The 20,500-nt window shown below is 36.4% G+C and overlaps 1 protein-coding gene across 1 annotated transcript in view; it reads right to left on the bottom strand.

Annotated features, from left to right (window-relative positions):
• The window catches only part of PKHD1L1 (PKHD1 like 1), a 168,295-nt gene that overhangs the window by 79,416 nt on the left and 68,379 nt on the right, over nt 1-20,500 (bottom strand). The window contains exons 30-44 of the mRNA XM_065903297.1: nt 19,919-20,040; nt 18,101-18,233; nt 16,682-16,877; nt 14,374-14,516; nt 13,764-13,868; nt 12,881-13,069; nt 11,946-12,116; nt 11,177-11,403; nt 9,288-10,272; nt 6,613-6,861; nt 5,778-5,927; nt 3,719-3,893; nt 2,290-2,446; nt 1,729-1,885; nt 441-520 (exon numbers count right to left, since the gene is read on the bottom strand). Coding sequence (XP_065759369.1) covers nt 441-520; nt 1,729-1,885; nt 2,290-2,446; nt 3,719-3,893; nt 5,778-5,927; nt 6,613-6,861; nt 9,288-10,272; nt 11,177-11,403; nt 11,946-12,116; nt 12,881-13,069; nt 13,764-13,868; nt 14,374-14,516; nt 16,682-16,877; nt 18,101-18,233; nt 19,919-20,040 — 3,239 coding nt within the window. The remainder of the gene's footprint in view (nt 1-440; nt 521-1,728; nt 1,886-2,289; nt 2,447-3,718; nt 3,894-5,777; nt 5,928-6,612; nt 6,862-9,287; nt 10,273-11,176; nt 11,404-11,945; nt 12,117-12,880; nt 13,070-13,763; nt 13,869-14,373; nt 14,517-16,681; nt 16,878-18,100; nt 18,234-19,918; nt 20,041-20,500) is intronic.

The raw sequence follows: 20,500 nt of genomic DNA, 5'->3' as shown, positions 1-20,500 counted from the left end.
ACCCAAAAGCAAATTCCTTCCTTCTCTCCCCTCTTTTGAGAATGGACTACTCCATTCTCAGTATGAAGAGAAAGATAAACCTTACATTTTCCTCCAAAAGATAAACCTTACATTTTCTAGTCAGTCAAATACACTGTGCCAGACCTTTGGAAAGGATACTGATTGACTTTGGCCACATACAGCTCAGAGGTAATTTTTTTTTTTTGCACTGTTTAAATTTCTGCTCTCCAAAAGTATGCTTTATCTTTGCATTAAAAGCACAAAAATATTCTGAAAAACTTTTACAATCCAGAAAAAAAGACTTTATGCTAAGAACTGAGATCTACAAAAAGATAAATTGGTGAGAGTCTAGCATAATTAACTGTCCATTTCACACATGATATTTTAGAAAGAAATGGAGAGAGGTTATCAATAAACACAGTTCAAGTTATCTCAAATACCTGCAGAACACCTCCATCTGTAATTAGAATATTTTCTGCCTGGAGTTCAATGTCAGCTTCATGAAATATTAGAGTTCCACCTAAAAGCCATACAATTTTGAAATATATTACAAGGAAAATTCATATTAAAATCTATTTATTAAATTATACATTAAAACTTTGATTTCTTATTCCGATCTGCTTTTTCTATTCATGTTACTTCACTTTGGTTCTTTGGCAATATGAAGTAAAATCAAACCCCAAACCAGATCATTTTCCCTTGATCATTTGTTATTTTAAATGCTACTAAATAGTGCAGCTACAGTTTCTAGTTCTACAAACAGAGGACCTCAAATTTGAATTAAGAACAAAAAATTGAAAGAAAAGAAAAACACTTTTTATAGAAAGTATTGTAATATCAACATTAGCACCGAACTTTTATCCACTAATTTGCACCAGCAATAGCTATAGCCTATGATTAGCATAATTAAAGAATGTGCTGGGATACATTTTTTAAGAGACTCATGTAGATTTGTGGACAGTAAAACTTCACTTGTCCAAATGTTCAATAGTTATTAACTTCAAAGAAGTGAAACACTACTATTATACCCAGGATTTGAAACAAAAACAAAATGCAAAGGTCTTTGATTAGGTAAGACCATTATGGCAAAGCTTTATATATTGAATCTCCAAGTGTTTTACTCTTGCCAATTATTCTTTCTTTTATACACAGTTGTAACAGCTCTGGTTATTTAATTTTCTGTATTAAAAATAGAATATTAAGAAACAATGAGAACTTTGGGTAACAGCTGAAAGCAGGTTCACAGGCAAAGGTTAAACCACAATCTGACATCCAACAGGAGCAAGAGGTCATTTAGTATAGAATTTAACAAATCTCCAAGGTTTTTACAATCCCCAGGACCCACTATACTAGTTTTTCTAAATAGGAAATACTGTTTTACAGTTTAATTCACTCCATGTGGATTCACTTACACATATACACACACAAACACATACAGTTATCGAAACAAAAGTTTCAGGAAATATTTAACTTTAAAACATGCTTACCCATATGAGTGTGGTACACTCTGATGTTTTCTATTCTATTTTATTAAAACATTCTGGTGGAAACACAGTAAATAATTTCATAACCACAAATGGATAATAACACTCAATTTAATAAATTCAGCACTACACTCTGAATTTGAAACATCATATAACTCTGTTCATAATCATGAATCTTGATTAAATTAACCTCACAGAACCATTTCACAGGCAGAGTCTTAGAAACAGATTTTCAGACATTTACCTTGAATAAGCAACATTTTCAGGATGGGGGTATTTTGATCCAGCAAAATTGTCTGTCCTTTTGTAATAACAACTAGGGAGCCTTCCTCTGGGGGAGATTTTCCTCCCCATGAGGAGTTGGAGGACCAAGTGTCCACATACAGGAAGTCAGCATTAGCCTGTAACAGAACACAAGAGACTTTAAAAATTTAATTCAGAGATTTCATCATTTAATTTCTCAAAACGAAGAAATCTAAGACAATGAACATCTTCATTAATAATAAAGTATAACCTACTTTAAATACATTAGAACTGCCAGTTGATTCATTTCACAATAATAAAAAACTTTAAAAATCTATTACCAATTACCCGCAACCCAGAAAAATCAGAAATCTGAAATTATAAACATTTTAGTAATAAGTAAAAAAAAAAAAAAAAAAAACCTACTTTAAATTTATTACAGTCACATCTCAGTTATTTTTTGGAGAAATTAACAAAGTAAAAAGTGCGTTACTAGTGACTTCACTTCCCATAAGGCCAGTTTTTCTACTGCTGAGACTACTCTATGCCACAGCATTGTTACCCGTTTGGCCAGGCCGGTGCTTCTGAGGCTGACGTGGACTGGAGCCCACCCTGAAGGAGTGTGGGCATTTGTCATGCAGATGATACATGTCTTGTTGGAATAATCAACATCACATGTGGCTTCAGCTACGGTAACGAGAACATCCTCTACATTTTCACTGTAAAGTAAAAAGGAGGAAAACAAAACATTGATGTTTTTCTCAAATTTCTGGGTCACACTGACAAACATTATTACTTGTATTATTGAAAAAATAATGGTCTTACCCCATGAGCTATCAAGTACAGACTGACACTTTTTTCAGTAGTAAAACTTTAAAATATTTGTTGAGAAAAAAGTAAACAAAGAGATTAAGAGGTTGGGAAATAAAACTGTATAGCAAGTACTGCAGCATTGGAGAAAAAATGTTTGGGTTCAAATTATTGAGAGATTCTACATTCTTCTCCAAAATGGCACTTTAATGAGAGACTTTCTGTGATCATTTTGTTTAGCTGGCATTCTTGCCATATTCACAGACTTTGGGACTTAACCCTTGTGTAAAAATGCAAGTCCAAGGTAGCTATAAGTATGTGAGGAATTAGCTTTGCCTGCTATGATTTAAATGATCTGGGGTTTTGAAGTCAGTCTTAACTACTTGAAGGATGATGGCAGTGCAGTACATAAGTTTGAGCTCAAATAATGAACATGTTTAGGAAGAAGGAATTTAAATAGTGACAATGAAATGGATCTGATGCTTGAAGAGATGTATCATTCAACCAATGAAGTAGATGATGGTTGGAAATGAGACTTGGGGGAAAGCATAACAGGAAAGTGATTTATATTTGTGATGTTACTAGGATCTGGGGAAAATCAGTATCTTCTTTAATTTTAGTTTTCTAACCATAAAATGGGATTTTAAAATATCTAAGAAAGTAAGCCAGGAAGATTCTATGGAGTAGGAAGGTTTCTGACACAGAGTATGTAGTCAGTAAATAGTAGTGTGGCTTTTCAGCAGATGGGTACACATTGTAAGGTGCTCAGTCGCTCAGCCGCGTTAGACTCTTTGCAAACCCATGGACCTAGCTCGCCGGGCTCGAGTTTCCATCTCCTCCTCATTCCGACCCAGGGGTCACACCCATATCTCTTGCAGCTCCTGCACCGGCAGGCAGATTCCTTACCGCTGTGCCACGTGGGAAACCCAGGTACACATTGTTGTTTGTTGTTTAGTCACTAAATCGTGTCTGACTGTTTTGCAACTCCATGGACTGTGGCCTCCAGGCTCCTCTGTCCAGGGGATTTCCCCAGGCAAGAATACTGCAGTGGGTTGCCATTTCCTTCTCCGGGCACACATTATTTGACTATATTTAAACACTGTCCTGGCACATGAGAAAGCAGGTATAATGGCTTGAGTCTGGAAAGACGCATTCATGCACGTGTAATGTGAAGACGGTACCTGAAGCCTGACCCCAAGACTGTGAGTCTGGTGCCCCCTGCTGTACTGCCTCTCCTGGGAGCTATTTTGGTGATGAACGGCGTCAGTGACATGTTGTATCTAAAAGGAGCCGTGGACCGAGAGGAATCCTTCCCGTTGACCACATTCACTTCACAGGCTTGCTCGGGTCCCCTCCCTGTGATAGGAGGACATCAAACTGAGTTCAGTTCTGCCATCAGGCCCTTACTCATGTCCAAAACCCCCAAATATTTTCCATCAGACCTTCCGTCACCAAAGTCACTTTCACTGGCTATACGTGAGTTAATAAGGATGTCTAGCAATAGTCAAAAACTTCACAAAATAAATGCACATTATCACCAGAGGAAAAACCCTTAGATCCTTCCTCAGAGCCTCTTACTACAGATGATTCTACAAATCTGCCTGTTTAGTTTTCCAGTCCTAGAGGATTCAACACTGCAAATTAGAAAGGAACAAAGAAACATAGCAGGTGACCTGACAGTGGCAAGGGGTGGCAGTTAAAAGCAAGGTAAGAGACAGAAAAACTACAGAAATGCAATTCAAAAATGTTGGGAAAAAAGCAGAGCTCGTGTTAAGGCAAGCAAATCTTGACAGATCTTGATAGCATTGCTGCATTTTAAAAAAAAAATCAGAATACCAACTCTGATGTTAAAATGATAAACAAGCCCAGTCACAAAATGTTACATTTTCTTAAATATTCTTTAAGAAATCAGAAGAAGCAAAAATGTTTAGAAAAGCTTCATCAAATTTTGTTAATGCTTTTTAAAAATGTTTATATATAAACCATATCCTTTATTCATCTGTATTAGTCTCTTTGGTTCTTCTTAAATTTTGCTAGAAAATTAAGGTTTGTTGTGTACTTAAGATACTCGATATTTAAACTTCACAATAGCCCATTGAATTAGGGTTAATATTATCTCCTTTCAGTAGCTGGACAAATTGAAGCAGAAAGGAGTTGGGTCACTTAGCTGAGATGACAGTGGTAGGACAAATTCAGGGGCTCCTTAGAGGGCAGGCTTTTAACCATTAAAGAAAAATAAGTAAGAGTGGACTTCCCTGGTGGTCCACTGGTTAATAATCCACTTGTCAGTGCAGGAGACGTGGGTTCCGGCCCTGGTCTAAGCCTGTGAACCCCAACTACGGAGCCCGCGTGCCCCTGCAGCCTGCGCTCCACAGCCAGAGAAGCCCCCGCAATGAGAAGCCTGCGCACCGCAAGGAAGGGCAGCTCCTGCTGGCCCCAACTGGCGAAGGCCTGTGCAAAGTGCAATGAAGACCCAGTGCAGCCAAAAGTAAATAAATAATAATAAAAAAAAATAAGAGTAATAATAATAGCAAATCACGTATCATGTTTCGGATATCATTCTATCCACTTTACATACATTGGCTTATCAAGCCTCACAATAAGTAGGCTAATGTGATTATTTTCCTTTTACAGAGGAGGCAACCAAGGCACAGAGAGGTTGAATAACTTGCTCAAAGACACAGCCTGGACTTGAATCTTGACAATGAGTTACCAGAATTCACTGCCTTCATAACCATTATACTATATATATGTATACTATATATACGGTATACCGTGCCATATACACTATCCTAACTTTAAGGAAAAGCTAATACGCCAATAGGTACTAAAAACTTGGTTTCCATTTGGTATTCTCCCTATGTAATAAACCAAAAAACTGCTATTTGTTACAAACAGTTCATTCTAACTCAAATATCATGAATCTTGGAGAATACACAAGGGTAGAAAACAAAATTCTGAAGAAACTGCTGAAAATCAGGAAATCCATAAAGTTGATTCAATTGCTCTAATAAACACAAAACCTTGATAAAAAATAAACTCAGACTGATCTCTATAAAATTGAACAGTTCTGAGACTGCCATTCTTTTTCTGACTGTTCGTGCATGCTAAGCTGCTTCAGTCATGTCTGACTCTGTGCGACGCTATGGACCATAGCCCGCCAGGCTCCTCTGTCCATGGGATTCTCCAGGCAAGAACACTGGAGGGGGTTGCCATTCTCTCCTCCAGAGGACTACTTACCATTACTTGGCGGAATTTCACATAATAATGTTGTGCGATTAGATTTCAGTCTGTCGACTGCACATTTTGAGCCACACACTAACACAACTGAATTTTGTGGATTAAACCCAGTGCCTGTCACAGTCATGGTTTGACCACCACCGAAGCTCCCTAGTGAAGACACGTAAGAAGGAAAGACAAAGTTAATGAAAAGAAAACCTCATCTGTACATATATTTAACACCTGAAATGGAAGCTAATTTCATTAAATGAAAAGATCCTTAGAACTGGAAATTTTTATATTATTGCAACAGAATCTCTTTTGATTGTAGTGTTTTAAAACCCTCGCTGAGTAAATGTCACATTTAGTCATTTATTTAAACTACCTCTAGGAATTTAAATTTTATTTAATAGAAATGTCACAAAGAATTTTAGTAGTCAAAACACAAATGTAAAATTACTATTTTAGTTAAAAGTACATTGGTTATAATTTCTTAAGGTTTTCAACCACTAAAATAATTTTCAAACAGAAAAAGATATTTCTTTATGTAGACATAATTATATGTCAGTGATATTTGAAGTTTTAAAAAAATATTTCCACATATAATCTGGACATTTCCAATAGTATTAAAATTTAAATATATTCTATAGCATGAAGAGAAATATAGGCATTAAACAAATATTTTGAAATGGTGGGTACCTTTGCATGCTTATTTACTTGATGCATAAACAAAAATATTTTAATGTGCTACAAGAACTATACATTTTAGCAGGGTTGGAAGAATATGTTTCTTTCTAAATAAGTATCTACTGAAACAATATTAAATATTTCTAGGCTCTGGCACATTCATGCCTACCTTGGCTTGGATGAATATTGTCAATAGTAAGTGGGTACTTAAATACAACTGTGGACATAGCAAAACCTTTTGTTTTGTGATGCATCGTAACAGGAAAAGTGCCACCAGCATGATCTCCAACAATGCATTGCAATACAGTATCATTGACCATGGTCACATTACACTGCATGTTGCTTATCATCACCGAAATTTCCAAGATGTCAATACCAAAATTAGATCCAGTGATCTGAATTTCAGTCTCAGGAGGACCTTAAAAAGAAAGGCAGACCATTATCTCTCCTATACATATACATACCTAAACTCTAATACTTAGATATGCATTTAAAGATACACCTATTCACCTACATAAACAAAATTATATCTAGTATTTTAAAATTAATATTAATATGAACAATAATATGAACAATACATGTCATATACATTTTGGCTATAATTTCATTGCAGTCTTTGGTATCTTAACTGTAAGATATTTATATCAATGTTTATTATTTTCCAATGCATCTGTCCATTCTACAGATGGAAGTTATAAGTTACTCATAATTCAGGTTAATGGGAAAGAGAGAATAAAATAGAGAAGATCTAGAGTCAGGAAGAAAGGACAAATGCCTCAAAGATGAAATGAATGCCTGAGTAGCGGGTGGTGGGTTAGAGTATATTTCAGGGATGAAATTTACTTTTTAAAATTTTTGGTACTTTCTTGATATTTGCAACCCTTCTGAGGAATGAACTATTTTTTCTTCACTCAGATATTTTCAATATATATGACTTGATAAACAAATCATGATATATAAATAATTAGGTGTAAGATAATCAATACAGAAATAAGGAATTAAAGACTTGGATGAATGTTGACGTTAATGCCTTGAATAAATGAAACTGGAATAAAGTATTTCAATCCTTCTGTTCCCTTCCTTCCTTCTTTTGACAAAAGCATTGAGGGCATTACACACATGGAATTTTTCACAGGTCATCCAAACACATACTTATATACCTAAACAATAAGTGAATAGATATTAATCAACATAACTTGTTACAAATGCAGAATCACCAAGTAGTAGTTTGTTTTTAATTCAACTAGTGATAGTAAAAATAACCATATAACTGACCATAGTAAGCATCACTGAAATGTAAGTCATCATTTTAAAGATCATAGATATTAATGAGATCTTTCATGTTAAGAATAGTTTTAGGATATAAGATTTTAAAATGTTTTAAGGTCTTAAAGTTTTAATCTTGTCTGGTATTTGCACTTTTCAAAAGGAAGCATTGTTCTAAGAATGATCTATACCTTGTGTATCTTCAGTAAATAAAATAGCTCAGTTCTCACTTGTCTACAAGTCTCTTCTATCTTCAAATACACTGCTTTCAAAGATACATTCAAAGTGAGATGAGACAGAAATGGTTCATGGAAATAAGGAGCATATGTCAATATCTAGTTCTTCATTTGCAGTGATTACAAATATATGGGGGAAGTATGCCATTGTTATTGCTAATATTTACTTTTTAAAATTCTAAATGAGAAAACTTGATGTCTAACAGAAAATTTCAATAGCAAGCTTGTTGAAAGCAGAGAATACATCTTACCCATGACACTGTAAACTAACAAAGACTTTTTTTTTAAAGGCCAACATTTAATAAGTTCTTTATTAAAGGAACTTTTAAGTGGCATTTTATGAATGAACTTCTATTTATGAGAAAGGTATCTGCATGTATAAGGAAACTGATATTTTAAGAAACTTAACCAAAGTTTCACCACTGAAAAGTAGAAAAGCGAAGATGTGAACCCAGGTATCCAGGCCATGTTCTCAGCCATGAGACTACAGCTGCCTCTCCAGAATTCATTACATGATCATAAGCATTCCAGCAGCTTGAAGATGATCAGAAACAGCACAGCACAGTGACAAAGGATCAAGAAGGCACTCCATCAGTTCTTAGCTTAGAAAAACAACTCACGCTAAATAATTAAGTAAATACTATTTTATAATACTTTTTTCCCATCCGAATGGGCCAGTTACCCCATTAGAAGAATTTTGTTGTGTTAATAATCAACTAAAGTTTCATGGAAACGAAAGAACAACTACTTATGAATTTTAACAGGTATTTCCTATGCTGTATCAACAGTAATGACACAAACTAATGACCAATTTTATCCATAGATATCCATCTATTTCTTCTTCATTACAAAATTAGTTCAAGTTCATGGGGATTTTGTTTTAAAATAGAAGTGGGAGTTTCACTACAATTATGATCTCAAGAATGCACAAAAATAATCACAAAATAGACACCATGCGCTGTGCTTAGTCGCTGAGTTGTGTACAATTCTTTGTGACCCCATGGACTCCTCTATCTATGGGGATTCTCCAGGCAAGAATACTGGAGCGGGTTGCCATGCCCTCCTCCAGGGGATCTTCCAGACCCAGGGATCAAACCCAGGTCTCCCTCATTGCAGGCAGATTCTTTACTGTCTGAGCCACCAGGGAAACCCAAGAAATATCAAATATACAAAAAATAATCATAAAACAGAGACTATACAGAACTCAAATCCTACATATTGATTAAGAGTATTGTCTAAAAACAATCCTAATGATCACTTGTAAACATTATTTCAATTCTATGCTAATAAATACTACTGATCATATTATATCAAGACACCCAAAAGGCAGGTCTTAGAGTACCTGTACTTGGGACAATTCCTTTGAGGAGAGGAGTATCTTCCAAGGCATACATAAATGACAGAGGTGGGTACGCGACTGCATTCACAGAGATCTTCACACTGACCCTTCCAGCTGTCCCTGCCGGAGTACGGCAGTGGATGTCACTGGAATTGACAGAAAGGATTTGACAAGGTTCATCCCCAACAGTGACTGTGGTGTTGCCTGGAGAGAAGCCATTTCCTGTGACCATCAGGGTAGTTCCACCCCCAATGCTTCCAGAAGTCGGGGTGACAGAGGCTACTGCAGGGCTGCTGACAGTCAAGTTTCCCAGAGCCAAGCCTTTTGTTGCCACCACCACACTAAGAGAATGAAGTCCAGCCGGAAGGGGAGTCACGAGAACAGTGATGTTATTTTCATTAACATCGATTGCTCTGAACTGTTGGTTTCCAATGAAAACAGAAATGTCCTCCAAGACAGCGCCAAAGCCTTCCCCTTCAATAAGAACTTTTTCAGATCCTTGGATAGAGTTTGGGAAGATTCTTGTCACAAATGCAGCGATGCTTTCTAGGTAGGAAAAGCTGCAGTTCCCCTGACACTGAGCAGGCACCCCGTGGATTCGGAGATTTACCTCCACAAGCTGTTGGGGTGCAGGAGATGTTTCACATTCAATGGCTGTATAATTCACTGACAGAACTTTACAAGGAAAATGACCCATCAGGACTTGTGCACCAGCAGAAGAAACTGCAAACCCAGAGCCTTTTATGGTCACTTTGGTCATTCCTGTAGTTGACCCTGCACTTGGTAATATCATGGCGATGCTTGGCAAAAGTACAAACCGCCTATCAAATTCACTGGGCAGTGTGTTGATGGCAATGCCCAGGTTGTAGACAGTTACTGTGACAGTTTCCCTGATGCCGACATCCATTGAGTTTTGAGGGTCAATACGACACACAATGAAATTGTTACTACTTTCTTCTACAACACAGGGATAGCTACCAATTTTAACCTGAAAGTAAAATGAACAGATGAACAAGTCAATACATTACTCTAACATGAACTTAAATTTTGTATAAGCAATGACTAAATTTGAAAAATTGATCATGTGAAAACTTTTTATTCATAAAATTAATTTGGGAGACTGATTAAGGTATATTTTGGATTAACCTTAAAACTAAACTATGAGGACTTCCCTGGTAGCCCAGTGGCTGGAACTCCAGGCCCCCAGTGCAGGGGGCCTGGGTTTGATCCCTGGTTGAGAAACTAGATCCCACATGCCACAACTAAGACTCAGAGCAGCCAAATAAATAAATAAATATTTTTTTAAAACCCCTAAACTATGATCATACACAAATATTCATAGCTACATTATTGATAATAACCCAAAAGGTGAAAAGAACCCAAATATCCATGAACAAATGGGTGGATAAATAAACTGTATACGTTATGCAATGGAATATCATTCAGCCAAAAAATAAATGAAGTACTGCTACATGGTACATCGTGGATGAACCTTGAAAATGCTATGCTTAGTGAATACAGCTAGTCACAAATGACCACATATTCTATGATTCTATTTATAAGAATATTCACAATAGGCAAATCCACAGAGAGAGAAAGATTCATGGTTGTCTAGGTAGGGCTAGAGGTATGGAGGGGATGCAGATAATACCTAAGGGTCATGGGGTTCCTTTTTGGAGTAATGAAAACATTCTAAAATTGACCATATTAATGGATACACAACTCTGTGAAGATACTAAAAGCTTCTGAATTTTGCACATTAAATAGATGCATTGTATAGTATATGAATTATATCACAATTAAGCTGCTGTAAATTAAACTATGAGGTTATGGATGAAACATCTTCCTTGTATGCATATACAGAAATAAAAAGAAGATCTTTAAAGTCTTACCTTATTAGCACATGTGAGATTACTGAAGCCACGTCCAGTAATTGTTATCAATTCATTTAGTGTTCCGATGGATGGACTAATGTGGCTTATAGATGGTGAAAGACAACTCGAAAGCTCAAAGAGCAATCTCTCTGAATTTTCAACCCTGGTACTGTTCAGGTCACACAAGGGTTCTCTTGCTTGGCAGCCTGACACCGAGCTTCCCAAGTGCAAACTCACGGGTCTGCCTTTAAACAAAAGAACTGCTTGTAAGTCATGGATAAAATTCTAAAACAAGAACTGTTTTCAGGCTATGTTATTTTGATGATGGTGGTTTATATTCTGGTAAATCCTTTTTATTTTTCAAATGACAAGAGAAGCCCCAGGCACTGCAAAGTTAAAAGACCTGGACAAAGATGATATGGTTAAGAGTGAATATAAGATTAATTTTTCAATTTCTCTAAGGCCAGATCCTATGGGGAAAATAAAATAATAACATTAGCTCACATTTTAATATATTTTCAGACACTCACAGAGTATCAGAACTTTTTCACATTACATCTCCTTTGAGGCACATGAGGATTCTGCAGATTGGCAGGACAATATTAACATGATCCTCATTTTATAGAATAAGTGCTAGCCTCAGAGCAGTCCTGACCCATTCAAGGTCATGTGGCTAGTAAGAGACAGTCAGACCCAGTCATCTGCCTCCTACTTGAGAAAGATTGCATACCCCCTGGGTTTCCATCTTTAATTGAAGTGACAGGGTTTCCATCTTTAACCTTCTTACCCTGAGCATATGTAGCTTCAGTGCCCCCCACAAACACGTGCAGGGGAATGTGACTGGTTTCAGCTGGTAAAACGTTAATGACTCCTTGGAGAAAAATGGAGCGAGCCTCATCAACATACCCGCTGCTATAATAATGGATTCCAGGTGAAGTAAACTGGTAAGAAAATGAACCTGCCATAAAATGAGATTGTACATAACAAATACAAGCAATTAATGCATCTTTGAAAATAAATTTGAAATGATCCTTCAAACACACATACAGATGACAGGTTTTCAAGCATATGATATTTCAACAGAAGTGTAAGGTAATGACTATCAAAAGACCATAAAATGGCTATAAAAGAGCTGTCCTGTATAATGAAATTCTATTCCATGAAGGCAAGATCCAGCATTAATTTTTCTAGAAAAAACATGTGATATCTGGCATAACTTACTGACTCCTACAGAAAAACTCAACAGGCAATGAAAAATAGTTCGTGTTCTTGAATAAGAAGTTCAAACTGCTACACATGAAGAACAAAATAGGCAGTCTAAAAGGCACATTGTACACTAAGTTGTCCTGGAAGACTGATTTTAAAGCTGATTTTAATCAACAGAAATTCATTACTTGCTGCCAGACTGGAATCATTAAAACATATATTTCTTTGTATTTTGCTTGTTTCAATATATTTTTCTGGTTAATTATTTCAGAATGAAAAGAGATATATTTCTGATATCAAAACTCAACTCTGATGTACAAAATACCTTGCAGGCATTCATTAAGAATATTTTATAAATTTTAAGTATTTTGTGATAACAATAAAATGTCAACTAAACCACATCCTGTATTTGTATATATTATTTATGCAAAAGTATTTTAAATCTAAAGAAATTTTTTTTTTATTATATTTAGGAAAAACAAACATGATGCAAAATGCAGCAAAGTGGAAACATACCTGATGCAGATTTTTCTCTTTCATTGGTAAATCCTTTGCCATCATAAATTACACTTCCAGGACTGGAGACAGAGAAAACGCTGTATCCTATTCCCCTGAGATACGGATGTGCTTGCCAACGCCATGTCACTGTGTCTCCCACAGACACATTTAAGACTGATGGTGACCAGGCATAACCTAATCCATGTACTGGGAGCAATTAAGTCATATTTTTTTAAAGAAAAAAGGAGAAGTAGGAAAAATTCTTGATAACTATCTTTGCAAATATTGTCCTTTTATATAGCCACTAGTGAAAAAAAGTTCAATTAACATTATAAAATTTTTATGTGTCTAACTCAAACACATAATAAAAATAAACATAAATAATGGAAAGTGAGATAATGTGAAGCTAAGAAAAAGATAAATCACACCACTTCAAAACTGATGACGAACAGACAGTTTGCAAAAAATTAGAGTCAATAAACAAAATTGTTCAGAAATATCACATGGGGTATTTTTAAAAGCTATGATCAATTCTTTAAAATCAAAAATTTTCTCAGGCGTTGAGGCATGAAAATTCTACATAATTTCAATTTGGATATTTATTTAGAAACCCACAATGGGAAACAAACTATAGTAATTCAGAAGGTTCTGTATGGCAATAAAACCAAATGGCAATTCCTAAACTTGGAAATTTTAAACCTAGCCTTCTTAGACTCAAGTCTACCACTGATTCATATGTGGTCCCCTATGTCAAATGGATAAATTCCAGACAAACTATAAACAAATTATATAAAGAAATAACAATATTATGCTCTGAATACTCTGAAATATTATAAGTAAAAATCTAAATTCCAAGGTAACATGCTTCCATTATTTACAATATATAAAGGCCATCTTATACCTGAATCTTCCCCACTGTTGGTAATCCTGAATACATTCCCTGTTGAATGTAGAACACATTTTATGACAGTTTCTGATGATGATGTCACATTGCAAGGGAAGGACCCTGGAAAGAATAAAGATGGGGGAAAAAACATTTTCTTAAATAGTTTTTGAGAAATACAGAGATGAAGTATAAGTAGTGGATAGTCAAAGCCCTACAAAAGCTCCAATTACACAGTAGGATCTTTGGTACTTTTTTCTGATAGTAATTATGTTTGAGTACTGATTGGTTTTAGAACAGAGATCTCTCATTTAAAGTGTTTGACACACATTAAATATTCAGACTATTTATTGGAGATGATGAAGGACAGTGCAGCCTGGAGTGCTGCAATCCATGGGGTTGCAAAGAGTTGGACACAACTGAGCTACTGAACAACAATAACAAACAATCGAAATAAAAAAGTTAGTTTCTTTTTTACCAGTTAACCAAATACAGTTAACCTTTTATACATTAATAGAAAATATGAAGCTTCCATGACAGAGTATTTGTGTAATAACTCAGCACCCACAGCGCATCCTTTAAGATGAGAAATACGATAACAGCCCTCCTGTGAGGATGAAACTATTACCTAAAAGCACAGTGTTCTCAGTTGGGATCGTGCTGAATCCCAAACCCATTAGAGTGATTTCAGTTCCACCATATAAGGAGCCTTTCTGTGGAAACATGTTGGTCACTTCCAAAATATACTGTATAGAAGCACTTAACTTGTCTCTGCAAAAGAAAAATTAATAGCTATTTCAAGGAGTCTTCCATACGGTCATGTTGCTTAACTCTACTTAGGACATGATTCATTTACCAGAAAATAACTGAATATCTAATTAGACATTACTTTTTCAAACTAGATAATCTTATAACTAGCATGACTTCAATTTGGTTTTATAATATACATATATAATAGCTGTTTCCCTAAATGTGAAAATTAGACTTCTGAAAATCCCATGGCAGAAGAATTTGAGATGGAAGATACTAAAATATTATGGGAAAATATGGTTATGAGGATTGAGGTCACAAGAAAGACAAGAAATCCTTTAAAATACTTTCCTCACTAGAACAGAACATAAAGGCAGCATAATCTATAAAAGAATAGTAACGAAATTCCATACATTTAATGTCCATAGGGTCGCAAAGAGTTGGACACAACTGAAGTGACTTAGCACCCAGCACACGAAATAAGTAATTACTATTTTCTGCAATCGATTTGAATTTATCATGCTATATTTGTTGGAAATTTGTCATGATCTCCCTTCCCACTATTTCAAGGTTTATTTCATTTTTCCCCCCAATATATCCATTAGGAGGCCTTCAAAATGTATAATGCTTTCCTGACCCGACACACAGAATAACTTCCACATCCTGGCTCCCACCATAACTCATTTGAGTCTTTGTGTTAACTTTTTATCAAACTTCTTCTTCATAACTGAATAGGTAATTTTTGAACCACCGCTCAAATACCCAGTTTTGTATGCTGTGAATTCTGCCTATTGTATCATCAAGCTAAAGCACAAGACAACAGCTCTTCTAGAACCATGTGAACTCTGCCCTGAAAATCCAAGAGATGGAAACAGTCCTGAGGTTATGTTTAGTGTCACTCATCTCTTTTCACCTCCCACAAAATCCTCCTGCAATGATTTCTCCTTCTATTCTGACATCAGTTTTACTTGTCTTTTTTTAATCCCTAAATTACAGTTTCCTCTTTTTCTGAGTATTCTAAACCAGTAACCTCCTTATGATAGAACTAAAATTTTACCAGTTGACAAGCAACTTCAGGTAGGAAAATACTAAACACGGAAAATACCAAACACCTACTTGAAGGACTTCCCAGGTGGCGCTAGTGGTAAATAACCCATTTGCCAATGCAGGAGACATAAGAGCTGAGGGTTCGATCCCTGGGTTGGGAAGATTCCCTGGAGAAGGAAATGGCAACTCACTTCAGTGAGTTCTTGCCTGGAAAATCCCACGGACAGAGAAGCCTGATGGGCTACGGGCCACAGGATTGCAAAGAGTCAGACATGACTGAAGTGATTTAGTAGGAATCACCTAAAGGAAAACCAGTTGGAGGCAGATTCCTTCCATCCTCTCCCTCATCTGCCAGCTCCTACCCATTTCTTGGCTTAATTGTCAGTTTTTCAGAGAACTCTTCCCAGTCCCTCAGAAAAAGTCAGCTCTCTCTATTGCTCTTGGGACCTCTTATCCATGGCATTTTTCACATTTATGATCAAGTTATTGATATAATCTGTTTGAAATCTGCCTTCCAAACAAAACTGTGGGCATCATTAAGGTGGGGAACATGCATGCATGCATGCTCAGTCATGTCATGACTAAGTCATGACTTTGCGACCCCATGGATTGTAGCCTCGCCAGGCTCCTCTGTCCATGGAATTCTCCAGACAAGAACACTGGAGCCATTTCCTCCAGGAAATGGGTTGCCATTTCCTCCTCCAGGGGATCTTCCTGACCCAGGAATCAAACCTCCGTCTCCTGCATTGGCAGGTGGATTCTTTACCACTGCGCCACCTGAGAAGCTCTAAGGTGGGAGACACATGCCTCTTATTCGCCACTATAAAATCCAGGGCTAAAAAAGTGTCTACCCCTAGAAACTGCCTGACAGTATTTCCAGAATGAACTAAAATCATGTGACATATACATAAACCTAGTTCTGCAGAGAATCTTACAGCCTAATCCAAGTGGTGTTGGTCTCAACCTAAGCATCATATTGCATTTTATGAGATATTTTCAGAATCTTTTGTAAAGGGAATTCTAGAAAGGTGAAGAAATCAATTGAAATATTACCAGGTTTAATTACTGCTTCTCTTCCTATCCCAATATCTTAGTACCATGTGTTCCATGACTCTATCAAGTTTACGTCATTACCATACCTTGTTGATGCAAAACCCCAGTTTCTGACTTCGACATAGATATCATGTTTTCCAGGAGACAACTTGGGCAAAAGGCATCTAATATCTGTGAAATTCCGGTGAAGGACCTGGCAGGATTTACCTCCAACGTAGACCTCCATGTTTTGTGTCAGTTCATTTCCAAAGTTATAACCCTTAATCATTAAATTATCTTCTCCTATTATTTTGAAAGAAAAGAAAATTTTACAAAAAGAGACCATGTATTATATAGTACAAAATTTGAATATGAAGTAAACCAACTCATCTTATCTTTCATTGGATTTAGGACATCCTACCATTTTCACCCTTATGGCAGAGAGTGAAGAGGAACTAAAAAGCCCCTTGATGAAAGTGAAAGAGGAGAGTGAAAAAGTTGGCTTAAAGCTTAACATTCAGAAAACTAAGATCATGGCATCTGGTCCCATCACCTCATGGGAAATAGATGCGGAGACAGTGGAAACAGTGTCAGACTTCATTTTTTGGGGCTCCAAAATCACTGCGGATGGTGACTGCAGCCATGAAATTAAAAGACGCTTACTCCTTGGAAGGAAAGTTATGACCAACCTAGATAGCATATTAAAAAGCAGAGACATTACTTTGCCAACAAAGGTCCGTCTGGTCAAGGCTATGGTTTTTCCGGTGGTCATGTATGAATGTGACAGTTGGACTGTGAAGAAAGCTGAGCGCCGAAAAATTGATGCTTTTGAACTATGGTGTTGGAGAAGACTCTTGAGAGTCCCTTGGACTGCAAGGAGAATCAACCAGTCCATCCTAAAGGAGATCAGTCCTGGGTGTTCTTTGGAAGGACTGATGCTGAAGCTGAAACTCCAGTACTTTGGCCACCTCATGCAAAGAGTTGACTCATTGGAAAAGACCCTGATGCTGGGAGGGATTGGGGGCAGGAGGAGAAGGGGGCGACAGAGGATGAGATGGCTGGATGGCATCACCGACTCGATGGGCATGAGTTTGAGTAAACTCCAGGAGTTGGTGATGGACAGGGAGGCCTGGCGTGTGCGATTCATGGGGTCGCAAAGAGTCGGACACGACTGAGCGGCTGAACTGAACCACTTTCAGAGGTAAAAGAATCAATGAAATCAATGAAAGAACTAATAACTGCCAGAGGGAGATAAAATTCATGTTCAGTTGTTTAACGGGGAAAAGAAGATGGCAAAGAATTTTTTTAAAAATTTATATCTTTCTTCTTCTTGCAAATGTTCAAAGTTATATAATAAACAGACCAGTTCACGGTTAAAAAAGAAAACCTGTGACCTCCTGCCACTCACCATCCCCCGAAGTTTGCCCAAGTTCATGTCCATTGCATCAGACAAATACATATATTGTCCAATGCACTGGACATACACATATATATCAAATGACTAATTTTATTGAAGGATTCCTTACCCAGTATTGTCCGTACTTTTGGACTAAAATCGGTTATAACTGGAGTCTGTAAACAATTATAACTATAAGCATTTTTTGCTGTGGCTTGAACTCCGCTGGTAATAACTGAAATATCAACTGTACCCTCAATTCTCTGAAACAAGAGGAAAAAATAAAACAATTAGCAAACATTAAATATTAAGATACAGAAATTCAATGGCTAAAAGCAAAAAGAATCTCTCAAAATAAACTTTTAAAGATTTTTTTCCCCAAAGTCATGAATCAGAGTTAATTATCAGATACTTTGAAAGTTGTGATGTCAAAGGAGGAAAGTTATTGTATCAAATGTAGGTTATATGTTTAAATTCTTAGATAAAGGTATAAGATATAGTGGTTTTGTGGGTGCTTATGATCAATTCAAATACATCTACATTACTGGATTCCCCAGGGTTGTTCAATGTTTTGGACAAGTGATTCTCTAATTAATAAAGCATATTATACTAAATGTTTTGAGTTTTTTGCTCTTAAAATAGGCTTGAATGAAACATTTATTCCTCTTCATGGATAAAGGACATTATTGTATCTTTTGTTGACATGGTTCCAGAATCCAAGACTGAAACCTAAGAAAAATAAGTGATGCTTTCACTGATACAGCACACAATTCCCAATTAGGAAAAACAGTTTTCCCAGCATCTAGTATTTACTTAGTTCTCACTCAGTGTTTAACTGGATGACATAATTTAAATGAAGTTTTAATTTGCTATATCCCCCAGATTCTTATCGCCATCATTCAGTCCAATGCATGCTCAAATTCGGGGCTTCCTTGGTAGTTCAGCTGGTTAAGAATCCACCTGCATTGCAAGAGATCCCTGTTTGATTCCTAGGTTGGGAAGATCCGCTGGAGAAGGAATAGGCTATCCACTCCAGTATTCTTGGGCTTCCCTGGTTGCTCAGCTGGTAAAGAATCCGCTTGCAATGTGGGAGACCTGGGTTCGATCCCGGAGTTCGGAAGATCCCCTGGAGAAGGGACTAGCTACCCACTCCAATATTCTGGCCTGGAGAATTCTATGGACAAAGGAGCCTGGCAGGCTACAGTCCATGGGGTCACAAAGAGCTGGACACGACTGAGCAACTTTCACATATCAACTACATAATAGTATCTACAGTTAATTGTCTATAGCCTTAGATATTAATGACTTAATTCATCATCCTTCTGCAAACAGTAAGTAAAACAGTTTTGGTTTAAATTTAAACACTTTTTAAAAATAGAGGAACAATGATTGGTCTTAAAATGTAAAATTCCATGGGAAAACTCACATTTTGTGTGTTTTGTCAACAAACTGAAACTTTAACCCATTTAAAGTATTTATATATTCCTTTAAGAGACCCAAAATGTCTAGAGTTGCCTCCCTGAACTTTTTATACTACTTATTACTGGTATATTTTTTCATCCTTGGATTTTCCTTGTCAACTCCCATTCATCATCCTTCCACCTCTGACAAGACATGAACTTGCTCATGAAACTCTTCCTGACATCCTCTCCCCACTGTATTTTATCTTCACTTGTGTGTTTACTTTTATTATTTCAAATGAAACACACTATATAACATTAGTTTATGTGTCTCTCTTCCTCAATGATGCTAAGTATCTAGATTGTGGAGATAATATTTTGTATTTGGATCTTAGCAGAAAGATGTTGAAGAACTAATTGTTAAAGAACATTATGAACCTCTGCACTCGTTAGGTAAATAAGGCATTTGTTTCACCCTCTACTGAGGTGCTCTTTAATTCACACAATTTCAGAGTTAGAAAAAAAATGACCAAAACTGGATGCCTTACTTTTGGTGTTCTGCAGGTTATTTTATTCAAATCCCCTTCAATTACATTGCAGGTTTCACTTCCGACTAATACATTTGAATATTCATGAAAGCCAAATCCAGATACAGTCAGAAGAGTACCACCTTCATTAGTAAAAACACAAAATCAAGTAACAACAGAAACACAATAGGTTAACAATAACAAAAAGACACTTTGGCAGTAATCTAACTCATCATTCTAGAATTGTCTAATCATCCAAGAGATGGGTTGACAAGTAGATCAAGGACCACATAGCCTGAGCTCCAGAGTCTGGAATTGAAAAGAGGCTGGGCTAAGTGATTGAATGAAATAACACAGATTCACAACTAACATTTGCTTTTGGACATTACTAGCAGCAACTGCTATTTTCCACAGTGTCTTCTTCATCCTAAAGAGAAATTATGCTATTTGTATTTATTCAACTAGTGGGAAATGAGAGTGAATTACTTTTTAAGTAAATTAAAAATCCCAACAAAATAAAAATAACTTAAAATATAAACACAGAACGTATCCCAAAGATCAAAGCCAAAGCACAAAATTCAAAACTAAGCATTATCAAACAAA

The sequence above is a fragment of the Muntiacus reevesi genome, chromosome 12 (assembly GCF_963930625.1).
Source record: "Muntiacus reevesi chromosome 12, mMunRee1.1, whole genome shotgun sequence".
Classification (NCBI taxonomy): Eukaryota; Metazoa; Chordata; class Mammalia; order Artiodactyla; family Cervidae; genus Muntiacus; species Muntiacus reevesi.
Note: the sequence above shows the minus strand (reverse complement) of the source record. Positions and strands in the feature narration are given on the sequence as shown.